The sequence below is a fragment of the Tauraco erythrolophus genome, chromosome 6 (assembly GCF_009769465.1).
Source record: "Tauraco erythrolophus isolate bTauEry1 chromosome 6, bTauEry1.pri, whole genome shotgun sequence".
NCBI lineage: Eukaryota > Metazoa > Chordata > Aves > Musophagiformes > Musophagidae > Tauraco > Tauraco erythrolophus.
In genome coordinates, this window is record NC_141470.1 from 63,701,498 (window position 1) to 63,725,610 (window position 24,113).

Below are 24,113 nucleotides of genomic sequence, written 5' to 3' on the forward strand. Positions count from 1 at the left end.
CTAAAACCCACTGGTTTTGAGCTTTGTTTGATTCTAGTGGATCATACTTGTAGGACCAAATCTGCATTGTTTGGATCCACTACATCTTTAAGTGAAATAAGTGGGATGACATAAAGTGTACAGCAACTGGCACAGCTTTCATTCCAGTCCCAACAGGTTCATTTATTTACAAAGGTGTAGTCTGGTGTTGTATTATAAATGCTGCTTTTAATGGGCTGGGATTTATTTTCATTGGGACTGAGTGACTGACTTGGTTGATAAATTATTTTATAATTCAAAATATATATTAAATTGACGTTTTAAAGGAAAAGTGGCTGTTTAAAGGAACCGTTTGAGAACATAATGCCATCAAGTTTGTCTATGTCTAATGCTAAAATGCTAGTAACTATCACAAGCCATTAGTTTATGACTAATTTCCAAAATGTATTTTCAGAAAAAGTTATGAAATTTTCATTATAGTTTTGTTCACATAAAATGTAAACTTAGTCATGTTTTCAGACAAACTTGTTCATATGCAAACATATGACCCTGGACATTTTAATATCTCATAAACTGAGATTTGATATTTTTTTATCTGTCTAATGTTACAAAGGAACAATGATCTTTGCTCACTAATTTGTCAGAAGGGATTGTAAAATAATTTTATTTTTTATTTGGATTTATATTTTGCTTTAACTTACAAAGCTCTAGTTTATGTGGAAATAATATTAGGAAGGTGTTGTATTTCATTCCATTTCGATTCTATACACTTACTGTACTTCTATCAAAAGAACTATGTTGTCTTTGGTAACTGTGACAGTTGAAAAACATAGAGACAAAAACTTATAAAAGCTGAAGAACTGTCTCTATGCTACTTCTTTCCCAAAAGCTCTTTTCTTTTAATCATTGCATTCATCATATACTTACTGAGCACATACAGTATGGACTGTTATGCACATACCTGTCTAAATCCTTAGCTACTCGTATTTTTACCAAGCAATGTCTGGCGTAATGTTTCTAGAGAATTTGACTAGTTTTAAAACGCAGGTTTTATTCTGATCAGTGAATACTGTGGTGTCTTCTTGAGGTTCCATTTTTGTGTTCCAAATTCCAATTCACAAGATGAAAAAAAAAGTTCATTAAACTGACAGCCCTGCTAGCACAGCCCAGGCACTGAAAGTCAGGCCGGGATCCTTCCCACTGAACTGTATATGTGATTTTAGTAGCCAGATTGTGCTTGCGAAGTCTGTTTTAAAAGTGTCGTTTAGTAAATAAGTCTGTCTTATGGTTGTTACGAATCAGTAGGAGTAACAGAAATAATCCCTAGTAGTGATGTAAAGTGACATGCCATCATACACACCCAAACCAAGTCCAGTAGGTGCCGCTTTACATAGTGAACCTGCATTTTCATGCGCTGAACTGAACCCTGTGCACCTGTGTGAGCAGCCAAGCGTTTGGAAATGAGTCTTAGTGACTCAGTCATTTATTCATCCCAGAGGCATGAATTCAATTAACAATATTCATGGTTTAATGTATTTGTGTGTTTCTGCTTGCTGAGTTGCCTAAAGTGGATTTCTGCATACAAAACTAGAAAGGGGGGAGGGGGGAAGACAAGTGGAAAGCATTAAAGAGGAGATTCATCATGTGAGTAACTCTAACCGATGTTTTTCTGTACAGTTTGGCATTAACAAAACTGGATATTCTTGATGTCCTTGATGAAATTAAAATTGGTGTTGCTTACAAATTGGGTGGAAAAAGAATTCCGTATTTCCCAGGTATGTTGTTAAATATCCATGTTCAATTTTCTCTTTCCTGCCTGTTAAGTCATACCTGTTGAGAAGGACTGCTTTTTAAAATGAGGCTTGCTTTCTCTTGCCCTACACCTTCTGTTGAAATTTGCAGAGCTGTAGTATCAGTATAAAGGCTGCTGTATCAATACATGAGCATTTTCCATTCACCTTGCATCTCTAAATATGATGACAAGAAGATCAGCGCAGTCTTGTCCCATTAGATTTTTTTATTGGCAGCACCAGGGACCTGAAAGTCAGCAAGACTCAAGTGAGGGGCTGTGGATGATTGGCAATAACCTGTGATGAACTAAACTAAAAACAAAAGCAGTGCTTAAGCTGTGCAAAAATGAGATGGGTACAAGCAGAATAAAAGTACTTCTGAGCTACCATCATAGAACTATAATTAACAGCCACAACATTGTGGTTAATAAAAATATATGTTGCCTCTCAATATGATTCATGTTAAAACTTTAAAGATGTAATAGTATGTAATTTTCTCACGTTAATGATATTTTCAAGATACCTATAACAGTCTGTGCCAAGATGAGGGATTTCTTCTGTTGAGATGGGGGATTCTGGAGGCACGGGGAGGGCTGGCAGCAGCCAGCTTTCCCACCACTCATGGTAGTTCCTGGCTGTGGACACAGTGAGAATTCCAGTGACGAAAAGCTCACAGACATCTAAGTTTTTAGCAAGCCTGATTTAGCCCTGTTCCAGAGATAAAAACATTTGAGATACTAGTGCCTTGTCTGCAGGACTTCTATTTTATTATGTGCAGATCTTTAACCAAAAAGTGGAACTACTTACTGTAAACTTCAAATAATTTGTTTATTTGAATAATAAATAATAATATATTATAATAATAAAATAATTATTTTTAATTAAAATATAAATTTTGTTATAAATAAAAATTAAAAATAATACTCAAAAATCATACTGTAGTCTTCTGACAACATAGGTGCATCCTGCAGTTTTTGGAAGAAGAAACAGGATTCCTGGATCCTCTTGAAATCAGAGTTATTTTCCTAAGTAATAGAACTTAATCTAAATTAAAAATGAATGAACAAATGAACCAACCAGTAAAATTATTGGGGGTTTTATGTATCAGATTGTAAATGTTGACAAAAGGCTTTGTTGGTCAAGAACCACAGGTGTGTTCTGTTAAGGTGGAGCAGCTAAAATCAACTGTGATAAAAATTATTCTCCAACAGCTAATCAAGAGATACTACAGAAGGTGGAAGTAGAGTATGAAACAATGCCTGGGTGGAAGACGGACACAACTGGTGCACGAAAATGGGAGGACCTCCCACCCAAGGCCCAGAATTACATCCGATGTGTGGAGAACCATGTTGGAGTGCCAGGTAACTCTTTCTGTAGGCGTATGAATGAGGATGCCACAGCAGACAGGAGCAGCCATGTGAAAGGCTGAATTCATTAGTCAGGGAGTGGTTTATTTGGGCAGGAGGCAATGGAGGCACCTGTGCTTGGGCTGATGATTGTGAACTGCAGCTTGCCTAGAAGCAGCAGTGAGTGATGTTCTGCAGGCAGGTCTGCAGTGCTGCAGAGAGCTGTCAGTGAAAACTTTGGGATCTCTGCACCAGCTTTTCAGAGAAGTCTAATGTCCTCCCTTTACCCTTTCACTTTACTTCCTGCACTGCATCCCTGTTTGGACATAGACTTCTCTTTTTTCTTTTTTTTTTTTTTTCCCTTTCTTCCATACTTACTCATATCAGGAGACGTGTTCCATAATGGATACAAGATTGCTTAGCCCAATTATGCCACTTTGGAAAAATTAGAATCTTAATACAATCATAATACCGCATCTGGAATATTGTGTCCAGTTCTGGGCCCCTCAGTTCAAGAAGGACAAGGAACTGCTTGAGAGAGTCCAGCGCAGAGCCACAAAGATGATTAAGGGAGTGGAGCATCTCCCTTATGAGGAGAGGCTGAGGGAGCTGGGTCTCTTTAGCTTGGAGAAGAGGAGACTGAGGGGGGACCTCATTAATGTTTATCAATATGTAAAGGGTGACTGTCATGAGGATGGAGCCAGGCTCTTCTCACTGGCATCCAATGACAGGACAAGGGGAAATGGATATAAGCTGGAACGTAAGAGGTTCCGCTTAAACATGAGGAAGAACTTCTTCCCAGTAAGGGTAACAGAACACTGGAACAGGCTGCCCAGAGAGGCTGTGGAGTCTCCTTCTCTGGAGATGTTCAAACCCTGCCTGGACGCGTTCTTGTGTGATCTGATCTAGGTGGTCCTGCTCTGGCAGGGGGATTGGACTAGATGATCCTTTGAGATCCCTTCCAATCCCTAATATTCTGTGAATCTCCAAAGGTTGAGCCATCCAGTTTTTTCCAAATATAGTTGGTAGAGCTCTGGAGGTGCCAAGAGCCAGGTATGGCTTGAACGGTGGAGTTTGGAAGGGAATTTCCACAGTAGCAAACTTAGAAAGCTAGCAAGTGTGCTTTTGTTTTCCATAAAGCACCTCAAAGGTCACATTTGGGGAGTGTGAGCTAGTTGCAACTGTGGCAATTCCAGTATTGTTCATGGATTAGGAAGCATCTGATAGCAGCGTGTGAAACTCAGTGGGTGGCCTGTGTGTGGTCATGGACACAGACGTGGGTGATGAGATATGTAAATAAAGCTCCCCTTACTTTATTTCTGAGCTGCTCAGTGTGCCTTTGTGGGTTTGATGGCTAAAGAAGACTTGCCTACAGTCAGTTCTGCTCAGTTCCATAGTATCCATAGACTATAAAAATTGTAGTGGAACAATTATGGTATGGTATTTGGGGTGGCTGCACACACTGGACAATGTTTTTCATTCCAGCCTTACATTTAACGATATTATAGCATGTGTGCATCACTGTCTCTTGGTCCACATGAAGCAAACCTTGCAGTCTGGCAGAGCTCTTGTTTCTTGTCTGCAGGGACTCAGCTAGATATCCTGTCGTGCAAGACAGTTGGACAGTGCAACAGTGACAGTTAAACCTGCAGCAAACATGCTTGACCTTCTGCTAGGCCTTCGGTCTGCAGTGCTTTGTGTTTATGGTGTAATTATTTCGTGCTTTCAAATTTCGGTATATTGCGCTTCTAGTCTGGTAGTGCGGCAGGAGTAAAGTGATGTTTGACAGTAAAACTTGCTGGCATTGTGCTTCGGCATGAAGTTGGCCAGTTGGTGGTGAGGCGTAATAATAAAAGATGAAAATTATTCCAATTCATGGTTTATGATACTTGCTCTCAGTAATTGATCTAATAGATGGTTTTTCCTCCCTAGTTAAATGGGTCGGAGTTGGAAAATCAAGAGAGTCGATGATCCAGCTGTTTTAAACAAATGAAGAACTTCAGTGATGAGAAGCACAATTTAGAGTTCATCTGTTCTTTACTGCTTCCTCTTTAAATGGAGATGCTATTTAAAACCCACATGTTCTTCTAGGAATTGAGTAGAAATAAAACATATATTCTGTATCGTAACATTTTATTTATCTTCTAAGTTCTCAGTAAATTCAGTGTAAAATACATTTGGTGGCCATCAGCCAAAAAAAAAAAAATCAAAAAAATATTTTTAAAATAAGGAAAAGGTGGGTGTGTTTTTTTTCTCAATTTGAGCCATCTTACTCTTTGAAAGTATTTTACATCCCTATTGAGTTATTTCTTCTTGTTGAAACCAGTATTAAGCCTTTTCCAGTAGTTACTGGGTGACTTCAGGATTGTGAAGCTTGGATTTGTTCTTCAACTTGGAATGTTAAAATATCTATGTATCTGAGTTGGCAGTAACAAAAGAGATACGGTGTACTTAAATTGAATTATACAGATTTTCAGTTTCTAAAACACAGTAAAGTTAGGGAAGTAATTTTTACAGTGCAAACACAATTATCTATAATTTTTTTATAACGATTTTTTAATAGCCCATGAAACTGAATGGAGAGCGGCAGAAGTGTTTGTGTCACAGAGCCTGTTCTAGTAACTGAGATAACATCTGTTGAGGGGCCAAACTGGAGAAAATTGACCTGCCTAATAATGCAAATATCCTGTGTGCTAACAGACGATCCCTGTGGAGACTGTCAGATGTGCAGTCATTATTTTATGCAGTAGGGGAGGAATGAACGAAGGTGGAAGGAAGAGTCCTCAGTATACAAAACACACGGGGAGAGTGGAGCTGAGACAGCACGCCGTGTTTTCTCGGTGAACCTGAGACACTTCTTCCTGCTAATGCAGTGATTGTAATTTCCAACGTTTTACTGTAGTTATCTGTTGAGGAACTTGGGACTTGCAGCTCTATAAGACACGCTCACTTCCACAGCTCCTAAGTTTCCAAGAATAAATCAATGCATGACTTAATGATGACTGCTGCAGTATTTACACCCCTCGTGCATTTTGACCTTCCTCAGCAAAACGTAATGCCTATTTATAGAAGGGGATGACATGTGGCAGCCAGGGCTGGGACTTGTAGAAGCCATGGAGAGATCCCAGAATCTTCAAGAATGCACTTGGATTTCTTTGTGGATCTTCAAATTTATAAAGGGTGTACTTCAAGAGCTCTCAAAAAAGACCTGCCTCTTGTAGAGGAAAAAGAATACGCTAGAAACAGTGTTATTCCATAACTGTGGAATTTTCTGAGTAAATGTTCCTTTTCTGTGTCTCAGAGAGCTATAACAATATTTTTGTATCATTCCCGGGGCTGTGGAAATGGCATCACAATGCCAGTAATGCCATTGTGTAGTGTGTGAAAATATCCCTTTTCTGAGATAAGTTCCAAGGATACAAAACGATGACTTTCTTTGCAGCATAGATGGGGGAAAAGAAGAAGCTATCCAGAGTATCTTGTGTCATACTCATCGCCTTTGTCTTTTCTCACTCAATATTAAATAACAGCTAATATTCAAACCCATTGTGCCAAGAAGCAATTAGAGATGTACCAGTACATAGCAAGCACTAAATTTAACTGTTTATGGATGTATTGCTGCTTGTTGGGCAGAATCCTTAAACCCTTGGGCTGCAGTGCAGTCCCGTTGTACCCCAGTTCACCGCTGACTGTGGCTTTGTGCCACAAGCAAACACTCGTTATCTCTTAAAAAAAAAAAAAAAAAAGAGCCTAAAACCATGAATCCTTAAATCCTTAATTCAGCTACAACTCCTTTGTCAATCTTTGACAAATTGTTCGTCTCCCCGCTGCTGGTTTTGCAATCTGTAAAATGGCAGTTAGGAATGTGTTCTCACCTCTTTTGCGCTGTTTTTTTTGGAGGTGCGTGGGTTGAGCCCTGCCGTCCTTGCTCTGACATTGAGGAGGAAGCTCTCCTGGTCATATTTATGGGTGTTCTAATGAAACAGAGATGAGATTTCTGACCTTATTTAATGTTTGCAAAGCACTTCTAAAAGGTGCTTGGTAAGTGCTAATTATTACGAGCACTGTGAAGTGTGCCTCTTTTTTGTGAGGTAATTTAAGCATAAAGATACTTGGAGGTTAAGTTTTGTTTTCACATGGCTTAACCTGTGTGACATTTGCCTACAGGATGATCTTGACCTCTTCCTTTTCTTGGCCCTGTCTTCATCGGTGGATTTGTGCCTCCTTGTGCTATAGGAGGTTCCTGCTATATTAAGCTTTGACTGATTTATGGGCAAAGTCCACAATGACTAACAAGCCACTCGATGTGCTGAATAACTGGATGAAATGATCCACTCTAAATGAAGTATTTGGCATACTGAAAAAAAGTAGGTTTTATGGCTTAATTTTCACAGGATTGCTTTCTCTTCTTTACCTAATCTTTTTATTTTCCATTAAGTAATTTTTCTAGGAAGTCTCTTAGATCCACATTGCCTGTCTTTGCATTCAAGAATTCATAAAAAAAAAAAAGTAATGTTGTTAGTGGGCATGATGTAATAGGTAATTATCCTGTGACTTAGCCCGTAACCGTAAAAATAATATCATGCATTTCATTTCATAGCATGGATTTTTTTAAATGAAAGTTCTACTCCTATTGAATGTCATATGTGTTGTCATCGAGTTAAATGTAAGTTCAGGCTTTTATCAAAAAGCTCTCTAATCTACTGAGTGACACAATGCTTAATAAGAACATTTTTATGTAAATTTGCTTTCATTTTGGCTGCTTCCCATGTGTATTATTTTGTATTGTTTGGAATTTCATTTTAATAACAATCACTGTGATGAATTTAATTTCTTCTTCCTCCCCAGCCAAATGCAATAATAATGACTAAAACTGGTTGATGCATCATCCTGTTAGATATCTGGATGGAAGAATAAGGGTAAACGTCTACCAAAATGGCATAATTTGTGGTAAAGATTATAGTTTTTTAAAAGCAGCAATTACTGATTCACTCATGCACATTGATGTCTTTGACATATTTTCTCACACTTACCATTACAATATGGCCTTCATAGTCAGGTGTGTGCTTCCTAACACATGCAGTATAGGATTTTGAGGATTTTGTAATTTTTAATTTGGCTATGTATGGTCTTACAGTTCTGGCATAATGCACTTTATAAAAGGAAAGAAAATTAAGCATTTCCATAATAATGTGCAAACTACGCTTAACACCTTATGCAGATTTTTTTCAGATGAATTTTGGATCCACACCTGTTTATTTTGTCCTGGAAGACATATTAAAACCAATTTAAAGTAACATGTTTGGTCACTTTTTTTTTTTAGCACAATACATTTCATACAAAAGCATGGTTCAATATTTCATGGATTTAAAAAAAAATAACTAGCAGCGTTACTGAATGAATGGGTATTTTCTTTCAACCTACAGATTCTCAGTGTTTGGCTTTTCTTTTACATATTCTGTAAACTTTGTCAGACTTTCTCATTTACAAACTGAGCAGGGATCCCCCTTGACCACTGGGGATTCATGGTTAGTCATCTTTGATTAGCTCACCTGAGTGCACAGTGGTTCTATGAAGAGAAAAAACGTTTTCTAATTGATGCAGAAATGTTCTTGCCACACCAGCTGGCTCGGAACAACTGACGTGAACTCCATATAGCTCAACAGCACCGTGCTAGAAAGGAAAGGTAGGTACTGGCTCAGATAACATAATTATCACCTCTGAAATGTGGAAGGGCTTCAGACAAGTACTGTTGGGGCTTTCAGAAGCCTTTACGGAAATCACTCTTTTTCTCGTCCGTTTTAGATCTGGAACAGCAGATGAGCCACCTGTCCAGTAGATGACAGCAGGTTCAAACACAGTTTGGGGCAGTGTCTGAGAACTGTATGAGAAGTGTTCTGCTAATTTACTTAGTTTTTTTTTCATTTCCTTTGCATCAATTTAACATATAGATAGATAGATATATAAAGAGTTCATGTAGGATGGTCTTTGGTAGCCGAAGCATCTGAAGTAGGTTGATGAAACTCCATGTGACACTGGCATTGCCCAAGGCAAAAAAAAAACCAACCCTCTCAAAACTAAGGGAGTCTTTCTTTGCTGAAATTACCTGCTGGGAAAACATTCTGATTTGTTACTGGTCCATCTGGCTGTCAGCTGGAAAGCTGAATCCTAAGATTGGGACAGAGGAAAGAAGATAGCCTGGTAAAGATGGAACAAACGTGACCATCTTGCCAGCTTCCTTTACAGTAACATCTCACATCCGTCAGAGAGCTGGTCTCAAGTGCTGGGTGTCTGCAAAAAGGGTGAGCTGACATCAATCTCTTAACTAGGCATCAGGCAAGAAAGAAAAACCCATCTCCAATCACCTTATCTTTAGAAGAGGTCCCTGTTTGTGGTGTAGGCACTATATCAAAGGAGAAGCCTGTGGATTTGTTGGCTACCAATTTAAATGAGTTCGTTAGTGCTGGTTTCATGTCTTTATTAGATCCATGTTGCCAATGAAAAAGAGGGTGCCCTGAGGTGTGGAGCCTGCTCCACCGTCACACAGTACTGGTCACACTCACAGACATGGGATTTGTGGTGTGTGGGAACCGGTGGCGTACAGACTGCTGCAGGGAGGTGGGAAAATGGGTTCTTCCCTTCCAAAATCACAGGTTGGTCACAAAGAAGCTTTGGTAAGGAACATCTTGCAGAAGCTGCTTCCTGTTGCGTTTACTGTTGGATGGGGCTGGCTGAACCCTTACATACTGCTCAAATTAAAGTAAAAAATTATCCTTGCAGGTGTCAGCCACAGAGTGAGGAATTAAAGAATTAAATCTAAATAAGGATTTGAAGATTTTTGCCTTTTAATCTCTCACATACTTTCAGGAAATTACTTGTTCTAAAATACCTTCATGTGTTACTAATACCTGTGCATTTCTGTAGCAGAGACTGTGCTTTGAGTATCTGCCCATCAGCCCAATGAGGCTGCCTGTCAGAAAACACAACCACAAAAAGAACAGGCAAGAAGATCTTCTGTAAGCATATACGATTTACAGCTTCATTCAGTGTAGAAAATTTTGGCCAGCAGCTGCATTTTTCAGTGGTTGGAAAGAGTACAAATTTTAACACTGTCTACAAGACTGTCTTTGGCAAGGACATGTCTTTGTCAGGAAAAAAATAACTCGTATTTCAATGTTTTTGCAGTCCTGAGATAACGTACCCTCCCTTTGACAGGCGTTACCTTTTAGAAGCTGAGTGCATCCACTGGAGTTTACATGGCAGGCCTGTAAATAGAGCCTCAGACAACAGCGTTGGGTTTCAGGAGATGCCTTTACAACGCTTGATAAGCGGCCGAGTGCTTCAGAGGGTTTGGGTTGTGGCCGAAATCCTTAAAATACCCTGGGCAGAAGCGCTGGAGACATGTTTCTTAAGGACTGCAGAATACAGTCACATGCCCTATATACATTGTTCAAATGCGTGGGAACGGTGTTTGCCACAGAGGTTTGTGGAAGCCTGACTGGCCTGTAAATGGAGATGCTCCTGCACAAGGAGTGCTGGAGTCAACCTTTGGTGAGCCTGACAAAATGGCACACGTGGGAAGTACAGCCTGTTACCAGTCACTGTCATAAAAAGGTATTTCACGGTGTTCTTTGTTTCTGAAGAAGAAACACCCAGTTACAAACCTAGTTTATTTAGAGTTATGTTTCCATTGAGATTCTTGGAATAGTGCAGCTCTTTACCAGCAATGGAAACCTGTCTTTTGATGAGCTCTGAATTCAGGAGTGGCTGGCAACAAATGGCGAAGACCTTCATAAGCTTGAGGACTGGGCAACCGAAAGCTCATGAAGCTCAGGAAGAAGCAGCATGGGGTTCCCAAAGTCTTAGTACAGACTGGGAAGCACCTGGCTGAGGAGCAGGTCTGCTAAAAAGGACCTGGGGTTTATAGCAGATGCCAGAGTGAATTTAAGCAAACAATGCACTCACACCTTGAATAAAGCAAATGGCCTACTGGGCTATACCGGGGGGAATGGCCAGGAGAAGGAGGGAAGGTATTCCCCACTACTCACACTGGTGAGTAGTACTGCTGATTCATGCTAAATGTCCACTGGTATCTGCTTTAATGGCATATTTTGTGTCATTTGTAAATGGGTGAAGGAGAAAAGGAGAATCAGAGACATGATGGCATGTTCTTGTTTCAGGAATCTGCCTTGCTACAGATAAGACTAGCTATGGTCCCAGTGCACAGTTACACGTACGTCACTACTACAGTTACAACTTTAGTGCTTACTTAGCATCCTATAGCATCAAAAAGAGGCAAGGCCGTTCAAATTTTGGACTTTGCATTTCATACTCCAGTTTTCTTTGCTTCAGTTGTTCTATGGAGCTTATGCCCTTGTGGTGGCTTCATCCACCCCTGCAATGACTGTTATCACTGTTCCATGCTTTGGTTTGCACTATGGAGTAGTGTCAGTGTGGAAGCTGAGTTCCTTTCAGATGGAACTCAACAAGGCATGCTCTCCAGCAGTGGCCCACCTATGCTGCAGATGCTAATCAGAGTTCAGTCCATGGAACCAGACAAGAGCTGGTCAGAAGCAACCTTCCACCTACAGTGTGAGTATTGGGTGCTGAGCACCAACTGCTTTGCACATTTATTCCTTTAGGGCTGCACTGCTTGCTAATACAGACACAGCTTTTGATCATCAGCCATTCCCTCTCCCCTTATCTAGTTCTTTGTTCATTTTATAGTAATCACTAACTAATGCTTCCCTGTATATTTCCACATCAAATGCTTAAGGAAATCTAAACAGATTATAGCCACTGCATTTCCTTTGTCCATAAAATCAGCTATTATCCAAGAAAGATAAATCACTCTTTTTTAAAAAAAAGTCCATTTTGCATTTTAACACATTTTGCATTTACTTCCATGTTTTTAGTGATCCTTTCTTTTAAAAAATTGCTGAAGTCTTGCAAACTACTGACTCTAGATTATTAACCCGTTGATTGTCAGCATAATTTTTCACTGCCGCCTTCAAAAATATTGTATTTTCAGTTCTCAGGTAATACAATACCACTCTCAACTTGAAAGATTATTAGAAGCATTTCTTCCTACCTTGCAGTTGCATAGACCCATTCTTTCAGAATTCAGGAATGCAGTTTATATCTGTACCAATGGGGCCATAACCATGTCTATGTGAGATAAAATACAGTTTGAAGATATTTACTGGAGTAAGTTCACAAAAGGTTTGCCTTGCCATTCTGAAACAGCATTAAGTTTCTATCTATAGCTTCTAAAGAAGATTACTGGAAAAGGTAGCTAAGACATCAAACCCATTTCCTGAGGATTTGGTCCACTGATTAGAAGTATATACGCTCTGCAGACAAAATAAGAATGTGTCTTCAGTGATCTTTACTTGCCTGTATTGGGTACTGAAATAAATAGAAGGCTGGACAAAGAAGCACCTCCGACTTTGCCAGAAGAATTGAAGTTGGGATAAAACAGCAGCAAGCTCATGTGCTGGATGCTGAACTTGGCCAAAAGAACCAGTGTCTGGGATAATACTGGAGAGCTGTGTATTTTGAAAAGCCAGGAGGAATGTCAGGCTAGTCTCCTCCATTATTCAGTCAGTTATTCAATGCCAATATTACAGTTTTATATTTGCACCAGTTTCAGTGGTGATATATTTGTACATACAAGTAGTTTTCCTAGAGTTTAAGTAGTCATAAAGAATCAGTATTAGAAACAGAGGCAAAACTGAACACCTTCACCATCAATCTGGAGATCTTCCAAATCTTGCAGACAGGAAAGATACAACAGAAGAAAAAAAGATACGATTATGTCACACCAATATCTCCTCTGAAATTCTCATGCAGGGGAAAAAAAAAAGAAAAAGAAAAAAGATGAATGCATATACATGGCAGGAAGGTACTGAGCATAAATATATAGAATGAGTTATAATGCATTTTAATATACATGAAAAAGAATTCAAGTGGAAGAAATAACAGATGTTAGCTAGTTAAGGCATTACAAATAGGATAAGACGTTTTGTCTATTAGAGATTGATTTGCACCAGACTACATAATTAAAATACCAAAGCTGGTACTGATGGAAGTCTGAGCCCTACACAAAATGTATTGATGATTTCCATCCAGGGGAAACACACCAGCAGCACAGAAAAGTCTCATTCTATTAACTGGCACCCTGGATGCTAGGCCTGGAACTGAACATTACTTTTATAGCTTACATCACACGACTCATGGGTACTGCTCAGCAGAGAGCAAGGAGATAGAATGAGTGCCTTCAAGACTTCCCAGCGTAAGCAGATTTCAACCGAAAAAGCTGTATGAAGAGAATTTCCACATTAGCTCTAGGGATGGCCCCTGTGGCATGTTATCCTGGCAACATTCAGAGTTACTCTGACTCTGTGCAGCTTCTGTTTTCTGGACAGAGATGTTTTCTATCCAAGATTGACAATGCAGCCATACATCTTGAAAACAAACACACTTTGTGGGTTGCTGCTGGGGAATCATTTGTTAGACATAGTGAGGGCCGAGAGCCAGGTGCTTTGCCAGCATGCACGGATCCCTACCAGCTGAACGGATGTATGCTGGGTTAATGGCTGCTTTGGGAAGTGGATAAAGTCGAGCACACAAGGCACAACATACAAAGCTATCTCAAAGCAAGGATTTCTTTCCCCAACAAAATAACAAGACCTGGACTGGTACAACTGCAATGTGGAGGGAGGAAGGAAGGTTTTGTCCAGCCCTTCCCATGCTGGGTGAGTGAGAAGATGGTTTGTACTGTGTGGGACTAGTGAAAAGGTACTTGTAGCCTCTGCCAAGTAAATCCGTATAGAATAATGGAATAGCACCATTTGGACACAAATTTAAAGAATTGTTACGACAACCACCTAGTATTAAATGAAAAACATCGTCACCTGCAGAGGAAGAAATCAGAACGCTGTGGCACCATGTTATGTCAGTAATGGCAGTTACCACTGTCAGAGCTCAGTTTTCTTTTTTCCTGGTAGATCAAAATAATCTGGAAAGGCAAAATAAAAGGAAACTGCGTGCAGCAGAAATGAAGGCACACACGTGGAAAGGCCAGGAGCAATCACGAAAAAACCAGACTGGAGACAGCAGCCTCCTTGTAAACCCCGCGCATTGCTGTCAGCAGAACAGTAAGATCTTTGCAAGAGCAGTAAAAATTTACAGCCTTGAGAGTGCCCTCTAGTGTAGCTGGGGCCTTCGCGTGTTTTGGTCTGAGCAGAACTGGTGTGTCGCATAGCAGGCAGAACAGTAACATGCTGTGAAATTCAACCACACCATGCTAATTTAAGAGTGAGTACTGGCTGCCATTCCAAGATGGCACAACTTTGGCTTAACAGCAGCATACTTCAAGATCCGGCCCTTAGTCCTGCACATCACTGGCTTATTAAAGGTTTTTCTGGTGCTCGGACCAACTCATCAAGATGAGGGCACGAACCCTGTTGCTAACAAGTCGTGGTAAAGTGACATGCACTTGTGGACAGATAACATCTGAACCAGGCGTAGCCCTTTGATCTGAGTTGTAAACATGTTGTCTGCTAAGGCTGAGGTGCCACCATACCAAAAGAGCAGAGAAGAGAGGAAACTGCCCCCAGCCCTTCTAGTGAAAGCAGATTTATTCAAGGTTTTTTGTTTTTTGTGGTTTTGGTGTTTTTTTTTTTTATCTTAGAATCCATACTGCAGAGCTCAGAAGGAAGAGCATGGTGGGGCTGAGTGCACGGGGCACAGCGCTTTACTTCAGTCTTACGCCGAGGATGTGTGTGCATCCCGATATTCCAGCTGGCTTAGCACAGGCTGCGTGCTGCTGCCCGGCCAACTACATCAGCTACTTATAACATTCATTCCACTTCCAAGAATTTCCAGAATATTCCTTTCGCTGTTTTATCACAAAAACATCAGAAGAGAACCAAAAAGTTGGCCAAAATTAATTGGTTTTGTATCACTACAAATTGAGATAAATCATTAAGAAAACTTGATTTAAAGTTTTTTGATTTAAAGAGTCCCACCTCCAGGTATTGTGTTTCAATTTCTTTCTAAATGGCCTAATAATGAAAGAATAGAATAAACGTGAAGTTTTTACTACAAGAGGAGGGCTTTGGTCTAAAAGAAGCTGGAGAGAAGGGTAAAATATCTTTGACGTCCTCCAACACTTGTGGGAACCTCCTATGAGACGTTTGGAATAGTTTAAAAGCTAGCATAATCTACTGGATTGCTATTTATCTGCCACCTCTTCTGAAAATGGAACATTTTTTACAGTAGATGGATAAAAGTTGCTTGCAAAACAAGGTGCAGACAGAAAAAAGTAAGACTGGTGAACATTTAGATTCACAAAGCCAAATCAGTCCTATTTTGTCCAACCCTGCCTAAAACAGAAGGCAGAATTTTCTTCAACTTGCTCTTGTCCAACTTTGTAAGTTCCTTTCCTTTTATGAAAGCATCCAGTCTCGATTTGGAATGTCTGTAATTTACATTTTCTGTGATTTTTATTCCAGTCTACCTATTTGTTTCTAATTATATTTTGAAGTAGCTGAAAACATTGGCTGACAGGCAAACATTTATCGTGATTGTCTTACAGATGAATCAGAAACAGAAATCTTAAAATGTGCCATTGCTTACTGGAGTATTGAAAACCTAAATCTACACATTTTATAGGCAAATTCTTTTGTAGCTGATGTCTGAATGTGCTATATTTAATTACATTGGTCTCAGTGAGGAAATAATTTCATGCTAATTCTTACAAAGAGATCAATGTGATCCTGAGGACTGTGTATTGGTAAACCTGGGGAAGGTTCTGGCAACTCCATGTGTTTACAAGTACTCTGAGGAAGGGAGGTGAGCAGTGACATATCAGCATTTCCTGCATTTTTGTTAAAAGTCAGGTCCAAAAGCCACCTGGGAAGACCTACAGCCACGTATTCTTGAGGCTCTGGGTATACAGGCAATAAATTGGTGACATCAGTAAGTACACAATAACATGGAGGGGGAAATATGACCCCAGTTATGTACGTGGAGTGATGGGTTCTGAATTAAGTGGTTAGCACTCCGGGGGGCATGCTGTGAGCCACTGATGAATAGTTCCCTGAAAGCATCAGTTTGGTACTTCAGCAGCAATCAAAATGATGAATCAGAAGTTAGGAATTATTAGGCCCAGATGCATGCCCGCAGCTGGCACACTGGCTACCCAACCTCGGGAAGGACATCAGAGACCATGAGAGGTATGGAAAAGGACATTTGGTGCTGTCTGTACCCTGCAGCTTAGTTATGCTGGGTGCACTCAGCCACCTAGTCTCCTGCTGCCCAAAGCTCTTGGGGCATCCAGGGCTCTCTCCCTCCCTTCCCACGCACCCCAATCCCTTTCCAGAGCAATGGTGCATGTCTGAGGCTTCCTGTGCTGTGCACTGGGATGTGGCACAGGTGATGTGGATCAGAACACACTGCAAAGCAGCGCTTCAATGTGACAAAAAAATGTATTTTGGCTTGAATAAAAGATGAAGGAGAATAACATGGCAGACATCTTTGTAGTCATGGATGTTATACAGAGAGTCAATAGGGAATGGTTATTCACTATTTTTTATGAAGCCAGACATAGGAGACACCCAAGGAAATTAACAGGTGGCAAACAGAAAATGAACCAGATGAAGTATTTTTAAAAAATAATATATTGCTAAGTTATAAGCTTTGCTAGACAAAATAAGAAATTATACATTGCCAGTTTTGAGAAGAGGGCTGGACAAATTAACGAGGAGTAGGCCTGACAACTATTAAATATTAGAATCCAGATGGAAATTTGGCTCAGAAAATTTCTGAACTCTAAACTACTAGAAACAATGAAGGTGAAGTATGGCCAGAGTCCTTCTGTGTCTGCTCTGACTTTCTTGACTTACTGGTAGAAGTCGAATATTAGGAGAGACAGACTTAGTAAGTATAATCCAGTCTATTTTGCTCTTTAAAATTGCTTACTGGAAGTGAAAGCTATTGGAAAAAAATGCCGTGCAATTTTTCTTTGTTTTGTAAGTGACAAAGCTATCAACCAGGCAATTTGTCTGTAGTATTCACACAGGCATAAGAGAAGCAAAGTAGCAAGAAAATGACTGTCATTTTTATTCTCTGCTTTTTTTCCCAAACACATTTTCAAGGATAAACCAAAATCATCGTATTGAACAATTACCATTAGTGGTTTGGGATTTGTTTGAGTTGGTTGGTTGGGTTGTGGGTTTTTTTCATATTCAGAAGCTGTGTAACAAAACAAATGGTCTCATTAACTAACCTAGGTAATTGTCAGCATTCATTTTCATGAATGCTCAGTGCCAGCAAGCTTTGCCAGATCAGATCTCAGCCTTTCTTACACTTCCAAATCAACAGTGGATCTTCCTCAAGGTTTACTGCTACGAAACTAACAAAGCACTCAGAATCATTCTATCGGGTAACCAGTCAACAGACTGGCAGATGAACTAATTCCCTTTCTGTAGGATGCCAAGGTACGAGGGTATAGACCAGACAGAATTATTTTGCCTTTATAGCTTAGAAATAGGCAATAGCTGATCAGTAGCAGATGTTGATAAGGCTGAGGCTTGTAAAGCAATTAAGAGATGTCACCATCTGAGGCTGACTCAGCTAGCTGCAACAGAAGATTTCTGCATCTGTCCTGCAGTGGGGGTGGCGGTGGCACATGTCAAATGTAATCAGCCCTCAGGGAAAGTGCCCTTAAATTTGCCCTCTGGTGACAGCACCAGCAGCACTGCCGCAGCACACGCTGCTCACTTTCAAATCTACTTCCTTTTCTGGGATCAGCGCTTCAAAGCACTCCTTCACAAGCAGAACAGCGCTTTTAACTTTTTTTGTTTGTATTTCATCCAGTTCTCAGACAGCCGAGTTCCTGTGCCATAATAATGAAACGTATGATCTGCTGCCCTCTATCCTGACAGGGCTCTGTCTGACTGGGATTACATTCTGATTCACCCATATTCCCCAGGGAGCTTCAGGGACATCGGAGTGTATATCTAATGAATATTTACAAAGAAATTTCCCTAGAGACAAAGAAAAGACGATAAGTTTTCAGTATGCAGTGGAAAATTGTCGGCTGAACATCTTTAAGCATGCATTTGCAAGTACATGCAGAAAAAGGAAAAGCAGAAATCTGCACAGCTAGAGAAAGCATGGCAGGAGTCGGACTTTGCAGCTCAGAAGGGATTTTCGTGAATTACTGTACACTACAAGCATAGCTTCCACTCCACGAACCACAGGGCTGGGCTGATGAGCTCTACAATAAAAAAATAAAAAATCATTGCATTTAACCGTATGAAATAGTGTGGTTGTACCTGCAAACTGGTAGCAGTTCAGCAGCCAGCGGAAGCATGGTTTTGGTGTTCATTGATGGAAAAATCACTCCAGGAAAGCTGGAGAGGGACTTTTTACAAGGGCGTGTAGTGATAGGACAAGGGGCAATGGATTCAAACTGAAAGAGGGCAGATTTCTATTAGATATAAGGAAGAAATTTTTGACGTTGAGGGTGGTGAGGCACTGGAACAGGTTGCCCAGCGAAGTTGTGGCTGCCCCATCCCTGGAAGTGTTCAAGGCCAGGTTGGATGAGGTTTTGGGCAACCTGGTGTAGTGGAGGGTGTCCCTGCCCATGGCAGCGGGGTTGGAAATAGATGATCTTTGAGGTCCCTTCCAACCCTAACCATTCTACGATTCTATGATTCTATGATTCTATGATTCCATGATTCTATACTTGGTTGTGACTTTGTCCGGAATCCTAGTGCATGTACAGGTGAAGATTTGTATTCAGAAACCTCTCTGGAAGAAATGCAACTGTTGTGACTGACTACGTTCTTCAAATGATGCCAAACATTGCACCAGGAACACCAACACCGCTTTTGAAGGTCTGGTTTGCCTTGAGGATAACAAGTATATTTGCAAATATACATAGTAACCAGACTGACTCCGAATTGAACAGGACACACACTTTTAATCTACAAAGCGCTACCTAGTGTGCTATGGGCAGCGTACCTACAACCAGGACGTTAATTGTAGCAATTCCCTGTCGCACAGTGACAGCAGAAAGCCCGCGGGAGCTCCATAACTTGAGCGAAACCAAGCGCCAGCCCCCGGAACCCCACCGAGCCCCCGCGGGGGGATCCCACTGCTGCTCCTGGAGCTGCCGAGCAGCGCCCTTGGCGGCCAGAGGTTCTCCGGTCTCCTTGGTGGTTTCGAAAAAAAGTGAATTCCTGAACTTGTGCACATTTTCCTTGGTTCTACAGCATGTTGACAGCTACAACGTTGGCAGGCAGCTTACGTTTTGGGAAGACCTGCCTGAGCCTGAACATAAACGTAACCCGCAGAATTTGCAGAAGGGGAGAGGGGTCTGAAAACGCTAACAGGGAGAGAGGGTTTCCTGACAAACCCAAGCTCCAAAACTTTGTTTTGCTTTGTTCTGCCGCGTTCTCCACACTACGGATCACATCCGCGGAGGAGAGGACTTCTAGCCGCCGAGACGCGTGAGGAGCGGCGGCGGGTGGAGCGGCGGGGCCGGCCGGGCGCCGCACGCCACCCCGGCGGGCGGCAGCGAGCCCTCGGGACGCGGCGGAGAGCGAAACTTTCCTGCCGGAGAAGCGGTCGCTTCCCTGCGAGGAGAACCGAGCGGTCCCGGCCCCGAAGCGCCTCAGGATGGGGAGGGGAGCGGGGGGCTCCCCCCTCCCGCCTCCCGCGCCCTCGCGCTCCGCTGCTGCCCCGCCATTGGCCGGGCGCGACGGTGACGCGGCGGAGCGCGGGCGGCCGCCGGGGGGGGGCGGTGCCTGGCGCGGCCGGGCCCGCCATGCCGAAGCGCTCCTGCCCCTTCGGGGAGGCGGCGCCGCTCCAGCGGAAGACACGCGTGGGGCTGCGCGAGCTGGGCCGCGGCGTGCGGGGCGAGGAGTACCGCCGGGAGGTCTTCGGTGAGGCGGCGGGAGAGGCGGAGGCGCCGGAGCCGGCGCCCCGCTGGGCCCGGCCTGTGCCCGCGGGCCCCTCCCTCCCTCCTGACGGACGCTGCGGCGGGGCGCTCAGCGGCGAGGCTGCCCCTAACTCTTCTTTTCTCTCCTCTCCCGCCGGCAGAGAGAACCCGGCGGCTGCTCTTCAGGGGCGCCCAGGCGTACATGGCCGGCCCTGCCGCCACCTGCGCGGCCGCCCGCTCGCCAGAGCCGGGCGGGGAGGCCCAGGACGGCAGCGCGGGACGCGGCTGGAGCGGGCAGCTGCTCATCGGCCACGACGGGAAACTGCTGAGGCGCCCCGCCGCCGCGGAGAAGGGTGAGTGCGGGCCCCGCCTGGGCGGGCGGGCGGCCAGCGCCGCGCTCTTGCTTGAGCCGGGCTGCGGGCGCTGCTGTCCCACCCCCGGGGCATCCCGGCAAACGCTGGGGGTGTGTTCCCCCCTCCGCACTTCTTCTTTATTGCCTTTTTTTAAAAGGAAGCGTCAGATTTGAGCTTCACTGACGCGCTTAGAAACTGTTGCATGTGTGGTCCGCTCGAGAATCTCTTCGCGGTCTTGCTGTTGCCCAGAAAAAGAACCAACGAAGTTACGAGCGGTACGCCCTGTGCTGGTGCCTGCAAGTGTGTTCCGCCAAGTGCTGCCACCTGTAGCTGTACTGCTGAGTGGAACCATATTCTGCAGTTCTTGAAACTTCCAGGCGCTCTCTGTTTTGCTTTAAAGTACCTCTCTTCTTAATTGCGTATTTTCCCAGCAGTTCCACCCGTGGGAGTTTCCAAAGCCTGTTCATCGTGTGTAAGAACCGCGGATGTCAAAGAAGCATGTACGCAGTGTGACCAGTTCATCTGCCAGAACTGCAGCAGGCTCTGCAGCTGCTGTAACACAGTTACCTGTTCTTTGTGCTCCACTATTGAGTAAGTGCCTTGTAATTTTTTTAAGCCTATTTTAATGATATATGCACTGAAAATTGGCTATAGTCAATATAAGACCCAACAAGATATCTAGCTCAACTATGTAAACAACTTGAATTCTTCTCATATACTGCTTTAGCGGCAGTAAAACATGGAATGTAAAATGCCTGTCTGAAGTACTATAATCAGTCTTAGTGCAAGCGTAGTTTAACTTCTTGTATAAATGTTCTAAGAGGCAAAAATTCCTCTTCCTTTCCCACCAGCAGTATAGTATGCTGGCCAGTGATGAATGAATGAATGCAGTCTTAAGAAGTAATCTTAAATTTGTGTATTGTTAACAGTTCTATGATATAAAGAAATACTGAGAGCGTTGCGTGGGAGTCCCGTGGTAACAGTTGATAATGGAATAGGATGGCATTTTTTGTTATGTTCCAGAAACAGTAGGCACACTGACTTTGTTTCTTTTGGTTTTCTTTTTTTTTTTTTTTCCCCTAGTTATGGTGATGTGGGAGAGCAAGTTCTCTGCAATGGTTGTTCGATATTTCAAGTCTGAAACTTAATGAAGTAGCCTTTATGGCTAAGACGTCCGTAAATTTCATGAAGTCTCCTCCTTACAGCTGATCAATTAATCCTTTTAGCATGTGAATTAATTATGGAATTTCTATGTTTTATATCTTTATATTGTACTTTTTAATATTGTAGCTAAATAAACTTATATATTTTGAGGATTTCTAGATTATTTTGAGTCAACTTTCTGCTTTGTCTCTAGCTGTGATATGCCTGTCTGGCAGGGGCTACTTTGTGCTCTTACCTGGTGTTCCTTTTGTGGTATATAATTTAGAATATCCATTCAGTGTCTCTCCACTTGTTGCTAATGTCAGGGCACCCTTTGTGGGATCAGAATGGACGAGAATAACTCCGTGTGTGTTTTCAGGTGAGTGTAGATCTATCCTAGACGCACAACATTTTGTTTTATGAGCTAATGAGGAAAATCCGCCAGGCCTGAATGCTTTTCCAAATAGAGAATTTTCTGATTTCTGGTAATTTTTTTTATGAACTGTCACAAACATCTTACGATTACGGACAGCTTGAATGGAAAGAGAAGAAATTCTCATGGCACTCGTAGCTAATGCCCTGTTTCCAAAATTATTTGCCCTGAATTCCCAAAGCAAAGTCTGCTGCTCATGCTTCCCAGTGTTCTCAGCTGTGATGAGTATGTTGTGCATGGAGTAACTTTTTTTTTTTACCTCTTCCTCTCCACTCTAGCCATTTTTTATCTCTTCCTCTCCACTCTAGCCATTTCTGTTTGAAGAAATTGAAGGGCCCTTGCAATGCTAACTCAGTTGAGAGACTGACTTCTTTCTTGTGGGGACATCTTTATTTGACGTGCTGTTGAAAGCATACTGGATGTTTTTACATTTCAGAGTACTGTAACTAACCAAAGAGAACAATAGGTGCTTTAGCAAAGAGTGGGGTGGCAGCTCTTGCCGAGCAGCACTATGCTGCTTCATAGCTGCACGTTGCATGGCTTTGGGTATATCAGCACAATGGAGTGCAGGATGATGTTGTTCCTAGCCCCAGTGTAATACCTTGTGTAACTATGCAGAGACACTTTAAAAGTGTTTGTGCCCTTTAGGATATCCTAGTGGGGTCGCTTCACTATTAGGTCAGCCATCTGTGTGCTAGCGTAGTCTGGCTGGTGATTTTTGTTTCCCCATTCTGCATGCTTTTCAGCCAGTTAAAACGGGAGAGTTTGCTAGTTCTTATACTCCAGTCTTGATTTTGAGCAGCCGTGAATCTTTTCCCTACCCCTAAAACAAACCAAAAGTCCAAGTCAGTCAAGTGAACTAGTAGTAAAAGTATTAGTCAGTGTGTGCAGTAATTCCACAGTCAGATCTGTCTTTTCAAAACTGTAATAGATGGACAGGATGGTGGCAGATCCCTGGTGCAGCTCCCAGCTGTGTGGTGTCATAGGGCAGATAAAAATGTTATTCCTGTGGTAATTGTAAAACACAAAGCTGAGGTTTATGAATGGGAAGGATCTGTGGGTTACTTTTTGATGTTAAAATGTTACCTTTAAAATTTGCGTTTAAATGTTAGTTTTAGGAAACAGTTTTTAAACTTAGCTTTGATTAATTTGAAGCTCTAAGCAGTGAACAAAAATGTTTTTCAGTCAAGCATAGTTTTCAAACTGAAACCTTTAAGTATGTGTCTGCTGCTTCTCGTTCTCTCCTGAGGGTGAAGGACTGAAAATACTGTTTTGCTTCTAGGCTCCTGGAGAGATGAGACATGTTGTTTATAAATAATGTGTGTTTCAAAGTAGTCAATAGAGATTTTTTTTTTGGCTTATTTAGTCACTGCTGTATTTCATAGAAAGCTGTCCTCTGTAAACAATGACATGGGTTTCGTGGCTTAAAAGTTCTTATTTGCTGTCCTCTAGCCTGCCCCTTGAAAGGTGGTTGTTCTTTAGGACAGATACCTGATGGGAGTGAAGAGCTGGGAGAAGAAACGAGCAGGAAGGCTGGAAGAGAAAGGTTAGAGGCTGGGAGGAGCAGGGCAAGAGGAGCATGGAACAGTGTGATCAACTCTTGCATAGGAGTGGTGCATCATACACACGAGAGATGTTTTTTAGTGGCTGCCAGCTCACTTGCTTCTCTGGCTTCAGAAGGTGTGAAAAACTGCTTGTCATGTGCTTGTATCTCCCAAAAGACTCATATTAATGAGGAAAGTTCCTGCTCTAGTCCTGGGGAAACAATGGAAGGTAGGACTGGGGACTGTTTTTAAATCTTTATATTGTCTACAGAAAAAACCTACGGGAAGGGAAGACTCTTTGGGCGAGAGGTCCAAAGATTTTTCTCTTTGTCTAGTTACCTCCTACTCACAAGACCTTGTCTGTTGCTACCAGTCATAGAGCTGTACATTGGGTACTCCTAGGCCTGCATAGGAGAGCCAGAGAAGTTGTCTGGCTTATTAATTGAGCAGGAAATTGGGTTTTATACTGTGCTTTGTTGTTATCACGTGTTCTTCCCCTCCTATTCACTGCAAAGTGTCAAAAATCAAAGTTTGCCTTCAGAGGGAGGGAGCTCCTCTGAGGAGTCAGCAT

General features: G+C 42.2%; 2 protein-coding genes across 2 annotated transcripts in view; both read left to right on the plus strand.

The window, feature by feature from the left end:
- Positions 1-5,270, plus strand: part of ADSS1 (adenylosuccinate synthase 1) — a 28,884-nt gene extending 23,614 nt beyond the window's left edge. The window contains exons 11-13 of the mRNA XM_086612972.1: positions 1,657-1,754; positions 2,981-3,130; positions 5,048-5,270. Of these exons, the coding sequence (XP_086469098.1) occupies positions 1,657-1,754; positions 2,981-3,130; positions 5,048-5,100 (301 nt within the window). The 3' untranslated portion in view covers positions 5,101-5,270. The remainder of the gene's footprint in view (positions 1-1,656; positions 1,755-2,980; positions 3,131-5,047) is intronic.
- A 14,685-nt stretch (positions 5,271-19,955) lies between these two features.
- SIVA1 (SIVA1 apoptosis inducing factor) lies at positions 19,956-21,727 on the plus strand. The gene is made up of 4 exons (XM_086613856.1): positions 19,956-20,073; positions 20,231-20,422; positions 20,857-21,013; positions 21,506-21,727. The coding sequence occupies exons 1-4, from the start codon at positions 19,956-19,958 to the stop codon at positions 21,561-21,563; spliced, it is 525 nt and encodes a 174-aa protein (XP_086469982.1). The 3' UTR covers positions 21,564-21,727.
- Positions 21,728-24,113: the final 2,386 nt, after the last annotated feature.